This window comes from Saccoglossus kowalevskii, chromosome 3 (assembly GCF_978046115.1).
Source record: "Saccoglossus kowalevskii chromosome 3, keSacKowa6.1, whole genome shotgun sequence".
In the NCBI taxonomy this organism is placed as follows: Eukaryota; Metazoa; Hemichordata; class Enteropneusta; family Harrimaniidae; genus Saccoglossus; species Saccoglossus kowalevskii.
Genome location: NC_140643.1, coordinates 29,380,973 through 29,394,807, shown reverse-complemented (window position 1 = coordinate 29,394,807; position 13,835 = coordinate 29,380,973). Strand labels below are relative to the sequence as shown.

General features: G+C 33.6%; 1 protein-coding gene and 1 long non-coding RNA gene across 2 annotated transcripts in view; both read left to right on the top strand.

Moving 5' to 3' along the window:
• Window positions 1–4,206: 4,206 nt before the first annotated feature.
• LOC146747727 (uncharacterized) lies at window positions 4,207–6,374 on the top strand. The gene is made up of 2 exons (XR_014928978.1): window positions 4,207–4,457; window positions 6,312–6,374. It is a non-coding gene; the product is annotated as an uncharacterized LOC146747727 (long non-coding RNA).
• Window positions 6,375–6,482: 108 nt separating this feature from the next.
• The window catches only part of LOC102809590 (uncharacterized), a 33,079-nt gene continuing 25,726 nt past the window's right edge, over window positions 6,483–13,835 (top strand). The window contains exons 1-9 of the mRNA XM_085497440.1: window positions 6,483–7,023; window positions 7,278–7,364; window positions 7,908–8,017; window positions 9,301–9,420; window positions 10,597–10,673; window positions 11,206–11,343; window positions 11,706–11,785; window positions 11,929–12,094; window positions 12,878–13,084. Of these exons, the coding sequence (XP_085353566.1) occupies window positions 6,633–7,023; window positions 7,278–7,364; window positions 7,908–8,017; window positions 9,301–9,420; window positions 10,597–10,673; window positions 11,206–11,343; window positions 11,706–11,785; window positions 11,929–12,094; window positions 12,878–13,084 (1,376 nt within the window). The 5' untranslated portion in view covers window positions 6,483–6,632. The remainder of the gene's footprint in view (window positions 7,024–7,277; window positions 7,365–7,907; window positions 8,018–9,300; window positions 9,421–10,596; window positions 10,674–11,205; window positions 11,344–11,705; window positions 11,786–11,928; window positions 12,095–12,877; window positions 13,085–13,835) is intronic.

The window sequence follows — 13,835 nt, the reverse complement described above, 5'->3', positions numbered from 1 at the left end:
AATGAAAGTGAAACGACTGTTTTCTCACGTGATAGCAACCACTAGGCATAGATGGCGACGTTTTGTTTCCATGTACATGTACTAGTATTCAGTAATTTAATAATGTCTGGCGAAAATGTACATGGCAACGTCATGATGACGTAATGAAGAACGGTTACCTTGGAAACCAATCCGAACTAAGATATTATCTTGCGCTGTACGGTGCAGTAAAATTATTTGAAATTTATTCAATCGATATTATAGTATGAAAATAGTACGAAAATCATCGCGACCACAGCTGATAAACGATCTGCATCGAGATTGTAATTCTACAGATTATTTTTATTTTTTTTTCCGATGGAGACAATCCCAGTATTGTCGAAAAGTCAGTATAAATAATCTTCTCATGTAGAAGTTTAAGCGTTCGATGAAGTGCACGTGTTCCAAGTTTCGTATACTTCAACTGATACTTGGTACTGGCGTTTCTAATTTTATGCATTTAGCTGTTACAGTAGTTGGAGTCAGTAGTTGGAGTATTTTCTGAGTTTTAAACTAGCAAAACACCACCATTTCGTTATCATTGCTCCAATTTCGCGAATGTATCATTTTCACTTATAGTTTTAAAAACAAATTGTGACCATATATGTAGACATGACTATGAGGCCCCGAGGACGCGTCAGGGTCTAATGAATGATATCATGACGTTGTAATAATCCACTTCAATAACATATTCATATATCAATCAGTGTGCTATTACATAATAATATCAATCAACAGAGATGTTACGATAATGAACAGCAACATTACAATATGATTGGCTAATGCATGAACCTACTACTGATGTAACCTTAGAGGACAGTTGATTGTGTCAGCAGTTAAACGTCAGTATACCGGTACGTATTGCGATCGTATTGAATTCCTATGTATTGTATCTGAAGTGGGTCACTTTCGGCTGGGAAAAGTGACGTATTCGTGATCACACATTGTATATGAGATGCTCAGTGTTTAAAATCATACAACTAAAAACCATGGTAAAAAGTTGGATAAGAGTCGTGGAGAACTGTAAAAACATGTATCTAAATAAATCGTCACAAATATTCACCCCAACTAGTTAATAATTAATATACAGACACGGGGTGTTTTATAAATGGTTTTGACAGACATACGTTTCGTACACATAAAACAGGAGGGAGTATCTGACAATCACACATAATAAACATGATAATAATTAAAAATTAAACCTTAAAACTCAAATATATATGTCCTAATTGCATGTACTATGTGAGCGATTTTGTGAACCAATTAAATAAGATTACTGTATGTGCTTTCACTTTACTTGGTTCCCATGGATATACATGTATCACTATCAACTGTATATGTACTTACCATGCTTTTATAGTTATGCCCACAGCGTAACTATAATATTATAATTACCAATAATGATATCGTATCCGTTAAGACTTACATAAACACTACCAAGACTGCAAGAACAGCAACTCGCCCTATGAATGCTGGGTACGGTTCGTCAATTTATCACCGAAGCCATAAATAGTGTTAAGTGTTTGTTTGTCTCCACCTAAGCTATGAAGGCTTTCTGCTTTCTAACTACGACAACGTGTTAAACTATGAACCAACAAATAAAAAAAAAATAGTTCTGATTTATTGTGTGTTTCCTAAGTTCTTTGTCTGAACATGTAACGGCGGTCAATGCACCGAATATCAGAGACGTAACACGCATGCGCACCATGATGAGATTTTATGCCAACCATTGCATCGTCTGAATGAGTGGATTTGCCGATGAAGACACGCATAACTCATGATAATTAGTTTTTCACACGTGCAGCTAGTTGATTGATTGGCGAGTCAAAATATGTGTTAGTTTATAGAACTATATTCAACTCGAACTAACTAAATTAGCATAGACATTGAACAGTAATAACTTCATCTTGCTCCGATTTACGTTCTGAACACATATTTTATAAACTACCAGTGGTCCGCGAACCAGCCTAATTTTGAACGCACAATGTAGTTTCAAGTTCAAACACAAGAGGGCGCACTCAAATTTAGCACGTATCGGCCCATCCGCGTGATGGTGATAGTGGGGGAAGTGGAATTCATAAATCAGCTCTGCCAGATAACGTCTTAGTGTAGCAGACTGGACACATCCTACGTTGTTTTATCACATCATTCAGTTTTATTTAATATAGAGAGACTGTGTAATATTTTCTAGATTTATTTATTTATTTCTTCTGAAAGACAACGGAGGCTTCAACTACATGTAAAACAAACAAGACAACAAATACCAAACAATCAAATTAAAACAACATTTTTTGACTGAAATATAGAATGTTAATTGTCTATTAATATCATCGTTTTGAGTTGAAATTGGAAATACGACGGGCGAATATTTTTGCAGGTCAATGCTTCTCAAAACTTAAAAAATATCGATATTGCGCAACGCATTGTACGTTTGACAAAATCCAACATACAAAAGTCCCATATTCGATGTTAGGTTCACATTCGATGATAGGAGTACACCAAAATTATTGACATTCGAAAGATGGCAAAACATATAATGCATTATCTATATACGGTTAATTATAAGTAGAACTTTGGGAACACCAGACGCGACAATAGCTGAAAATAACTGGAACAAATCTTAAAATAATTGAACACACCCATCAATGCTGTCATAGTTATTCAAAATGCACCTAGATAAAGAATATATATATATATAATCTTCTAAGGGCAGGTAGATCGATCAATTTAGAGTGCGATATTGCACACAACTGCTGAATAGGCAAAATTGCCTGCTCTAAACTGGAGACGAACAAAGAAGATTTAAAAAGGGATCGTTGCAGGACTGTTCGCGGGACTGTTCGTCAAAAGTTCACGTACAAAACAATTCATGGTACTAGTAATTAACTGCAAAAATGCATCGATTATGTAAGTATGCAGTACATTGAACTAAACAATAAGAGGTAACTGTATTTCGGCGACACGAGAACTGTGTGGAACATGTTGATTAAACAAAGTTGTGTGAAATACATCAGTATTTCTCCCTGAGATTTCTATGCCATATAAGACAATTTGTTGGCAACACGGCCCTTGATGTATGTTAAATGTTTGTCTGGCCTCGTTGTTTTTATACTGTCCCATCGACACTACTTTATCCGTAACCTACCCACCCTGACAAAGTGGACAATATTGCCATAGCATTTTAGTGCAAATTTAAATCGAAAAAAACTAGTATAACGTAGGCATGAAGTTTTCAAGTCATTTCTTTGCAATAAGTGTAGGTACTTTTTGAGTTAACTCAATCGAAACCCAAATGACATAAAGCAATTGGTTTCTTTGAGCTCTAGCTTTTTGCAAATATACAAGTTGTTTCAATTATAAGTCACCCGGGCCCCAGGCAATATTATGTCGCTTTTTCTATCTCGGCAGCGTTATTTTAGCACCGTCCAAATAATGATTTTTTCTTCGCATAGAATACACCAAGGTAGGGAAGGCGCAGACTGAGCCAGCGAGCCAACGAATTCAATCTGCTTCAATGCGCTTGCCGCACCAAAAAAGCAAAACTTCTATACACAATATAACAAAATACATTATAAAAGTTAACAATGCGTCGAAGATGTTTCTTTAGATATTTTTAATATTGATTCTTCCCGAACTGACCAATTCTATTTTTTCGTGCATCCGAATGCAATGCATTATGGGTTTTAATACAGTATAACTTTATTCGTCTTCTTGATAGGATTATTATTTGTAAATATGGGTGAAATCAAATATGTTGCATTTCATGTTTTAATACTACTACTCAATATGATACCAAGGTCTATTCTAATAAATGAATAAGATGTTATTTTGGCGTCAACGTGTTTAACCTTAGATTTACTTGCTGGATTTACTGCTAACCCCAATTTTCAAACGTCAATGGAATGTGGTTTAGAATGAATGAAGAAGAATCGAGAAGGCGCCACCTATGTCGAGTTATACAAATACCTTCATTCCTTTGGAAAATCATTGGCAAATTTAGGAAAAGAGTTTGTAAAACTTCGTGCACAAAATCCAAACATTACTATACATACATGCTATGAGTTAATGCTTTTGAGGGTTTCAATTAATTAGTTTATATTTTTTTGATATTTATAATAACAACCCTCCCTTCTGCACCGCGACGAAGTTTCAAAGGTTATAGGTCAATATTTGCATAATTTATGCGACCCCCGGATTACTCGCCAGCAACAAGTGTATACAAAGTTTGGACAGTCTGTGGCAGTGGATTTCGGTTATTTTTTTCAACATCCTGTCAATTTTATTGGACTTTATTATAATTTTAGGTAACTACAACTGATGACATTGTGTCTCATCGCTGTACATAAAGATTATCTCCAAATTAATGGTAATCTCCACTGATTTGTGTCGTTGGACATGATCTTTTGATGCAGGCCAGTTGTGTCATCGGGCGAGTTGAGGTAGGTACACTGTTTATACTCAAGGTTATATGTCTAAATCTCTTAAATTTGACAGTTTCAGTCTACTTTAGTGACATTTACATGTCTGCGGGAATTATAGGTATCTGCCAGAGCTGTACATGACATCTGTACAGCAGGAGGTCGGTTGGCAACCGTGGATTCGAATCGTGAACATAGCCCGGTGTTACAGTCGTGAAATAAAGCCCAGAAAGTGGTATTGATATTTTCCCATGCCCCTTTATTTGTAAACATAAATTTTAAAATTTATCGAAGATACTCCTCGACTTTCACCCGAATTTTCTCTCATATTTAATATGAGAAGAGAGGGGGTGTTGTTGTTCTGTGAGCAATTCTCAGAGAAAAGAACATGTACTAGTATTGAAAATCTGGAATGAACGTTGGTGCCTACCCAAAGAGTCGATCACAGATTTGATGCTGCTGTTCCGCGGCCTCTTCATCATAAATGGTGATGAAACACGAGTAAAGTGAGTGGTCTGCCAGGGTTGTCAGATTTGTTGTCATCAGTGGAAAACCTGGATTTGTTTTATTTTTCATGCATGAAAGCTTACAAATATACTTACCAGTTGATTAAGCTTTGTGCAATTAATTGTTAAGGGTATGTATGGTTTGATGGATGTGAACATACATGATTATGATTGTAATAATTTGACAGAGTAGTAGATTTGCATTGGATGCTTGGATTGTTTCTCCAGGAGCTTATAAATTGTGAATTCCCAGCCGTGTAATTAGGCATTTGCTTCCTCAATCTGAGCACAAAAAAAAACGCAACAAAACAAATAGCATATTGCATAAAACACATTGCAACCTAGTACAATGAACTATAATGGCATATTTGCCCCTGGTCCTTTTCATTATATACAACCATAATATTCCCTCATTGTTAGGCTAGATGATTTGAGTTATCGGAGATCACAGTGCAGTATATAGAGCCATTGATCTGTAGAACAGTTTTTCAATGGTTGGGTACAACCCCAAACTATTGTGTTACAGTGTTCATAGGCTTCATAGCACACAATAGAATGGCATCAACTGATATGACTTGATTGGAAGCTTTGAATGGCTCAATTATTTACTATGTATCCAATGTGCAACTATACCCCTCTATGCACTTTAGGTGATTGCCATAGATATAACTACAGACAAGTAAGTGTTTTGAAATTGGATAGCTTTATTACATTTGCAGTTGCAATAAGTATGCACACTCTAAATTGAGTTGCTTTCAAGTTGACTTCAAACTTTAAAATGCTGCTAAGTTTCAGACTCAGACTGACTGAATTTGGTAATGTTGTGAACTGTTCTCATGAAAAATAATTAAAAAAAAAATATTTTCTTCTTGATAAAATCAAAAAATATCAATAATTTAATAATAATTTAAAAGTACCAGTTTATTCAGTTCTAATTATTGTGATTTGTGATGTGCGCATACTTCAAGATGCAGATATGGTAGGAGCTACATTTGTACATATTTTGCACATGGAAGCAAAAAGTGCTATGTTATTCCAGATATGTACATTTTTTCACATTATGTCTCACACAATTTTGAGATAATGTCAAATGTATTTAGAATAGAAACTGTTGGAAGAGTCTTTCATAATTGAAAAAATGACAAGTTTCTAATTTTGCAGACTTTATAAGCTAATTTATGTCTCAAAATAGGTTAGTTATCTCCATTGTTATCCATTCATATTTATTAAAACTACATGCATTTATACTTATTGTAATGTAACTTGTTCATATAAAACAACATAAGACGATTGTACAGTTGCAAGCTTATTTTCACGAAAATCCTGCTATAAAGCCTAGTTAAAATCTTTTTCTATTGTTTCATTTCAGGTTTGTGTTTGGTATGGCATTGTAGACAAAGAGCCAACACTATAATGAAGTAATAGAAAATAAGTACACCAATCAAACACAGAAACCAATCAATCACCATCTTTATTGTAGACTGATAGGCAATGAATGTACACCGATGTTGATCTCTGTATTGTCATAGGTAGAGGGTGATTGGAATGAGGATAGTAACAATGTGTGGTTGTTGGTAACAACAATAAACTATTATGTCAATTGTTCAGCATCAATGAAAGTCAATAAATATGTGAATGCTGAGAATCGATGACTTTATGAGAACTTAAATCCTAACTGACTTTATCCATAATGAGTGAGATCTCAGTAGAAAACGTCTCCACCACAGAAATGGATCTCAATCAAGATCTAGACCTTGGTTCAAACTCTGGAAAGTATAGCCTGGACATAATTGATGATGTCATCATTGAAGAAATGGAATACCCAGTTTTATATGAAGAGGATTCTGATAATGACTTGGATGACAGCAAAGATGACTTTTATAAAAGTGAAACACCAGGTAAAGATCGAGATGATAACGAAGCAGAGACTTGTAAGAGTGGAACACCGGATAAAGAAGAGACTTGTGAGAGTGGAACACCGGATAAATATGGGGAGAAAGCTAATTTTAACCAGATACCATATGGATTTCAACAGAGAGGTCATTATGAACACAATAAGATGCTGACTGATCTGGTTGATGGTAAGCATTTCAGATTTGAATTTTTTATTATTTTTTTTTTAAACTGTGTATTAACCAGCTTTCTGTAATTATTCTGTTATGAAAAAAACAACTGAGGCAGTAGTATTATAAAAAACAGTCAATAACAATGATGTCACTATAAACTTGAGCAACTGTATCATGCTAAAGAAACACAGGACTTTCATACTCTTGAGTGATGAAAGTTAATTTGTCATGTCATAAGATTAACTCAGTATTCTTCAATTTTTCATCAGTTACATACAACCCAAGGACAAGAGAATTCATATTTTTAGACACTAGAGGTATCTGTACATGGAACAAAGATGCCCTAGAAAACATAGGTAAGAAAATCATCTTTTGATTTGAGTAATGCTTAAATCTCTCATTTAAATGTATATTTACTCGTCATTGTAGAACAAATTAATTAAAAAACTGCACGTTGAGTTTTGGCTGTTTAGCTTTCCTTTTTCATAAAATTCCAGTATTTTAAAGTAATTACCAGTAAGTTTAGCTAGTTTTAAGCTAGATACATGTTAGGTTATGCTTGGACATTCCGTCACATTTTAGATCAATGTTTATTTACCACCCCGAGAGTGGCCATGTCCTATGTCCAACAGGTGGTCATTGTCTATCTAGCATGTTGGGATGAAATTAGTGGCCAATGACTTCGAGTGAATTTACTTTAGTATGGTCATAAAAAGGTTGTCCATAATGATACTCTTTATATATTTTCTAGAAGGGCAAAATCACCCAAAAAAGAAAATGTGTGTTCATGTATACTGACAATAGGCAGTGGACTATATCATGAATTAAAACATTAAAGTTTCTACAATTGTTCTCTAATCAGTTGATATCACCCTGTAATATTTTTTTTCATTTTGCAGTGGTTAGATCAATGAGTTATCCCAAATACCAGAACAGATTATTGAGAAAAATTATTTATGCAAGAAAATATAATGTATATTTTTGTTTAGGCAAAGATTTTTCATTAAGGGTAAGTATATCTACAATGTATACTTTAATGTTTAGTGGCACACAGCAGACATGCAGTGTGGCATGCTTCATTCAAATTACACATATCAACTTAATATGATCTTGAATATTTTTATCATGAATAAGTATTGTTTAATATATGAACATAATGATTCTGGATGAAACTATGACAAAATATACATGCAATAAGAATTGTTCTGAGGTTCCTCAGAATAAAGTAAGACCCAGAAACAAAAAAAAATCATGTTGATTTTTATTATTTTTTGGTGTAACTTACATTATTCCATTTTAAAATTCATTTTGCCAGTATTTAATTGTGTTAATTATTAATTTGATTACTGTGAATTTTGACAACACAAGTTTTGATTTTTAATTCTGATATACACTTAAAACATGATACTTTATGCTACCTTATAAGTGAAAATATGTGCTGAACAATAACCTGTTTCACTCTGGTCTGTTGTGACTTAAAGATATTGAATGACCTGCTTAACCTATATATATTATAATGGCTAATCTTCTATGTGTCAACTCTCTTGACCTCTGCAATTGTTTGAGAAAGGTAGTTTACGATAATCCTTTTTTGCCCTCCTAATCCCATTGGTATTTTTCTTGGCTGACTTATAGTTTTCTTCTCTAAAACCCTTTGTCTAATAACAATAAAGAGAGAAAGTAGGTTAATCTCCTTTATTAGATTCTCAAAATGTATTTTGATATCATGTGATACATGTCTTTGTTTTGTACCACATGGACAGATCCTATGGTATAAATCAAAGTAGACCCTGGGGTGTAAATAATACATGGAGTATAGCCAAATTGTTAAGCAAACAAGCAGTTTGACACAGACAAAAAATACAGCCAACTTTCAATTGGAAAGATAAGGCAGTATACCCTGATGATTTGTTTAATCTTTTATTTGCCAAGCATTTTAATCCAGTAGTTAATTCCATTTTAATTCAGTAAAACTATTTGTTTTGAGGTTTAATCTGCTTTCAATTTAAGATCAAAACAACATTCAGTTGTACTACTGAATCATTATATCCCGGTAGTTATAATGCACTATTATCCTGAAATATCTGAGCTTATTCTTAACAAATATTTGAATTCAATACAGAATAGCTCAACATATTGCTTTGATTCTAGTATGTCTGTGAAAGCTTTCAGCAAGTAATGTGTTTAGAAAAGGATTGTTTCTCAGTCTTCTGCAAAATTTAAGTGATGAGTTGTACATATCTTTTTTGATTTAAATTTGTTTGTTTTATGAAGTGAATATTTTTTTTTCAGGTTCTCAACAGAGATTTTGATGAGACGTGTTCTGTAAGTTCCGATTTGAGTTCTGTAATGTTCATTCTCTTTAATCCTGTAAGAGATGAGCTGATAACAGGAGGAGTGAAAGGAACAAAGGTGAGTTAACCACACAGGGATAGTTACTGTAATTACAATTAGTGTACAGTGTACTTTATACCGTATGTCAGTAGTATGTTGTAATGAGGTGAAGAGGTCAGTGAATTAGATCAATGGCTAACTGTTTATCATCTTGGTAAATTATATTTAAAATGCTATTCCGTATCTGAAATATTACCGTTGTCAGTAAATTTGCTTGATGGGTAGAAACAATATGATTTTGGTGAAAATGACGCAAGTGGTTTAATGCCAAGCTGCATCAACTGGAGTTAAAAAAAATGAAAGTCATTTGATTTATTAAGAATCCTTCTGCTAACACTTAATGATAGTGACATACAGCAGAGTGAAGAATATAACATATGGTATACATGAATGCATCACTCTTATATTCTTGGTACAATACATATATGTTGTTTTGATCCTGATGTGATGAAAATGAGTTCTATGTTCATTCTATCAGTTTTATGTCAACTGTCTTACAATTTAAGACATTTTAGGGACGACGTCAAAAGATTGATGTCCGATAAAAAACTTAATTCCTTTAGTTTTTTTCCAAACCCCCCTACCCCCACTGAAACTTAATTGATAAATATTGGTCATGGCGTCAGACTACATTCACCATTAAATACAAATTGATAATCGGACAGTAGTATTGCATAGCAGTTGGTTGTCAGGTGGGTGTAAAAAGATTTTACAAACTTGAATGCACCTCATTTGACGCACAGATTTAGACACGAACCAAACCATTTTTCTTTTTTTTTTTCGTTTTTCGGTTATTTCTGTCCATAATTGGATAGAAACAAATCGAACTACAAATACTCCAAGATTTTTTTGACTTCATTAAAAACTAAAATCGTTTTTGTAGGATGGAAACTTTTTGAGGTCAAAACCCCCCTAGCCCCAAACTAAAGGAAATAAGTTTTTTATCCGACATCGATCTTTTGACGTCGTCCCTTATATGGTAAATGTTGTCGTAACTGAGGGCATTTTTGATGGATTTGCAGTGTGAAATCATCAACTTATGTGGGTTTTTCTCTAGTACACAACATGAATCAACTATAATGTTATTTTATTCAGCAGTAGGACAACAATGTAGACTATTCATGTTATTCACAGTAGTGATAATTTTACATTCACTGTTTTTTCCATTATATGAAATTCACTTCATTTTTTAAGATCTGGGAATTTCGCCAAGTAGCAGACAGAGTATGGAAGGAAATCAAACCGATGGCTAACTATGCTCTTTTTCTCAAGTGAGTTTGTGCATATATTTCATCTATACTAGAACATTGTAATGGTAAAGCTTGTTAAAATTATGCTAATTGAAATATAATACACTCCTGTATGAAATTATGTAGGTGTTTTAGTTGTACGTAATATATTAGTTTTGCAGTTTCCTTCTGGTTTGATATGAGGTATTCAACACATGCTCTGTGACAACTACCAGGGTATGGTGCATGCATTTTCATTTTGCATAATTAAATTAATGATAAATATAGTTGTCTACATGACACATATTATGTTATATCACCATATTTCCATGTTGAGTGTAAGAGCAATGGCCACTATAGTACATGGTGCCATGCATTATCTCCAGTCATATTTTGCAACAGTGCCCTCACTGACTTTTTCAATCTTTAGAAATGTTGAGATTCCCTTTGAATATTTTTCTCTCACAAATTGGCTTATAGTAGTTTCACTGATGTCTCATATCAATAATTATCTCTCATATACCACCAACCATGTAAGGCAAACTCCTGATCATTACTGCTTTTGTGCACACAGGAAAGAGTTGACTGCTGTTGGAGGTAGTTGGGTTAAGAAAGTTGAACTAGATCAGCATTTACAACATCTATATTGCTGTTCAGAAACTGATGTATTTTGCTATGACATGGATGGTAATCAGTTATTTAAACTTGAAGGGTGAGTGTACTAAAAAATAATCATAATTATGATAGATGGTCTGATATTAAAAATTGCTCGCTTGGCGTTCTACTACTTGCTGTGATTGCATGCGATGGATTCTAAATACTAATTTGCAAAAGTCACATATATTAGCATAGTTTAGAAAACCTATATCAAAGTGTTTACCAATATAAATAAAGAAAAACAGCATTTTATTAAATCTGTATTTATTTTAATTTCATGTTAAATATTTGAAGCCCTGGATATAATATTCAAAATTTGGCTCAAATTTTCCCAAATAGTTAATTGAATATATGAATATAGCAGTCTAACATACTATATTGATTCACCATTTCATATTGTGTTACCTAATTTCACAGTGCTCATAGAACCACTATCACTGGATGCAGATATTCATTGAAGGCTAGATTATTAGTAACATCATCTGCAGATGCTGAAGGTATTTATTATTTGGTTGTATAATTGCCACAATTACTAGCTAGTATAGTTGTCCAATCATATTGTGTTTGATATAGGTCTCATACGACATATACACAATTTTATACAATACAATAATAACATTTATCTTATTGTCTTACTCAGTAAAAGTATGGAGTCTGACTGGTGGTCTGGTAACAACTTTACGTGGCCATGCTAAGGCCATTACCAATCAATTATTACATCCAGAGAGTTCGTCTTTAGTGATGACATCATCTTTGGATGGTACAGTTAGAGTATGGTCATTAGATGTAATGGAGTGTCTTTATGTGTGAGTCACTTTGCATTGTTTACATTCTCTGATTTATCATCTGCCATTGTTGCTTTACTTCTTGTTCAGTTTCAAATCGGTCAACTGTATGATTTTTGTAGTGATTGCATTGTCACTGTGTTTATCAAGTGATGCACTGATAATGGCTATTAAGGTATTTTCTCTATTACTAGTAGTAGCGCACATGCTTGCGTGAATGACAAATGTTTGTCTATTGCCAAATAAGTAATATTTGAATGATCTAGTATGCAATTAATGCTTTTGATGGTTTGTTGGCAAATCTATTGGAGATATGCTTCTAATAGAGCAAATATTGTGCCCCTAATTGAGCAAACTCTGGATATAATGATACAAACATACATGTACATCACTGTTTGGTAGAAAATTGTGGAAAATTACACAATTCTATAGATCTGAATACCAATAGTATCATGGCAGCTGTTTACACTTCTCCATGGAGCTTAGCTTAATAGGCAGGTACAGTGCTCTTGAACTGCTTAAATAATACTTTCTGTATAACAATATAACTATTAGAAGTGCACATCTCTAATAGAAGTGCATATACCGATAAACCCAAAATTGCATGTGATCAAATATGACTTATTTTGCCAATACACCTGTAATTTACCAAATTGCATAGGTTACTATTAGAGCAAAAATGGTATTCCCAAAATCTGAAAACAATTATAAGGATGTAACTATATTCACATGATTTCCCACCAAGGTTTTTACAAATTTCTCGGTAAACTTATAAATTTCATTTGGTTATCTACATGTTTATAGTATGCAAGTAGCAACTGAAGGAGTAGAATGGATGGGACTAACCAATGATAAGCTGCTATGGACAGCAACTAGAAGAAATCTCTCTGTATGGTCACTGAATACAGTGGCATCATTCTGGGCGCTATCTAGATGTAAGACCTCACTTCTAACAGTGGTACATGGTGAAAATAAAACAAGTCGAGTTATGGCAGTTGGTGAAGATAGCAGGTTTGTAATATTTGACTTTAACAGTAACATCTCATTCAATTATATCAAATTGTATATAGTTGAGTTGAAGCATGTATACAAGGAAGAATTTGATAAGTTGAATAAACTCTCAACAAACATGCTGCTCTCTGATTGGTCTGACGGTTAGGGGTTAGGGGTTAGGCTTGGGTAGCCAATCAGGCTCTCCTAATGCATTAAGTTATTTTATGTACTGGACATAATACAGTTATTTATTTAAATTGTGTATTTCTGGTTTGCCTCTTGGATAGCTCTTCCCTGCAGTTAAGGTTGTATGAAATATATAGTAGAATTGCAAGTAATTGTATCCATGCATGAAGTTTGCTATTAAAACTACTGTGGAATACTTTATTTTAGCTGGAATTGATTTTCGCTGAAAAGGCTTTTAGGGTGTTTTGTGTGGAATTTATTTTCACTGATTTTTGATGAGTTTAATGTAAAATATAGGAAAAAAAGTATATTCGCTGGATTTTATTTTCACGGAAACATCCCTTCAGCGAAAATAGCGAAAATAAATTCCAAGCGAAAATAAAGTATTCTACAGTATTTGACTTGCTCTTCTCATCATTCCTTGATTTTTTGTCAAATTTTCTATATACTGTTTATGTTTGCCTTAGTTTGTTTATGGTTGCTTAGTAACCATGGTTTATTTGAACCAAGCTACCCAGTGTTACTAATGAAATATTAGTTTATTTGATACAGCACAATTGTTCTGGCCTTTTATGCAATGTAC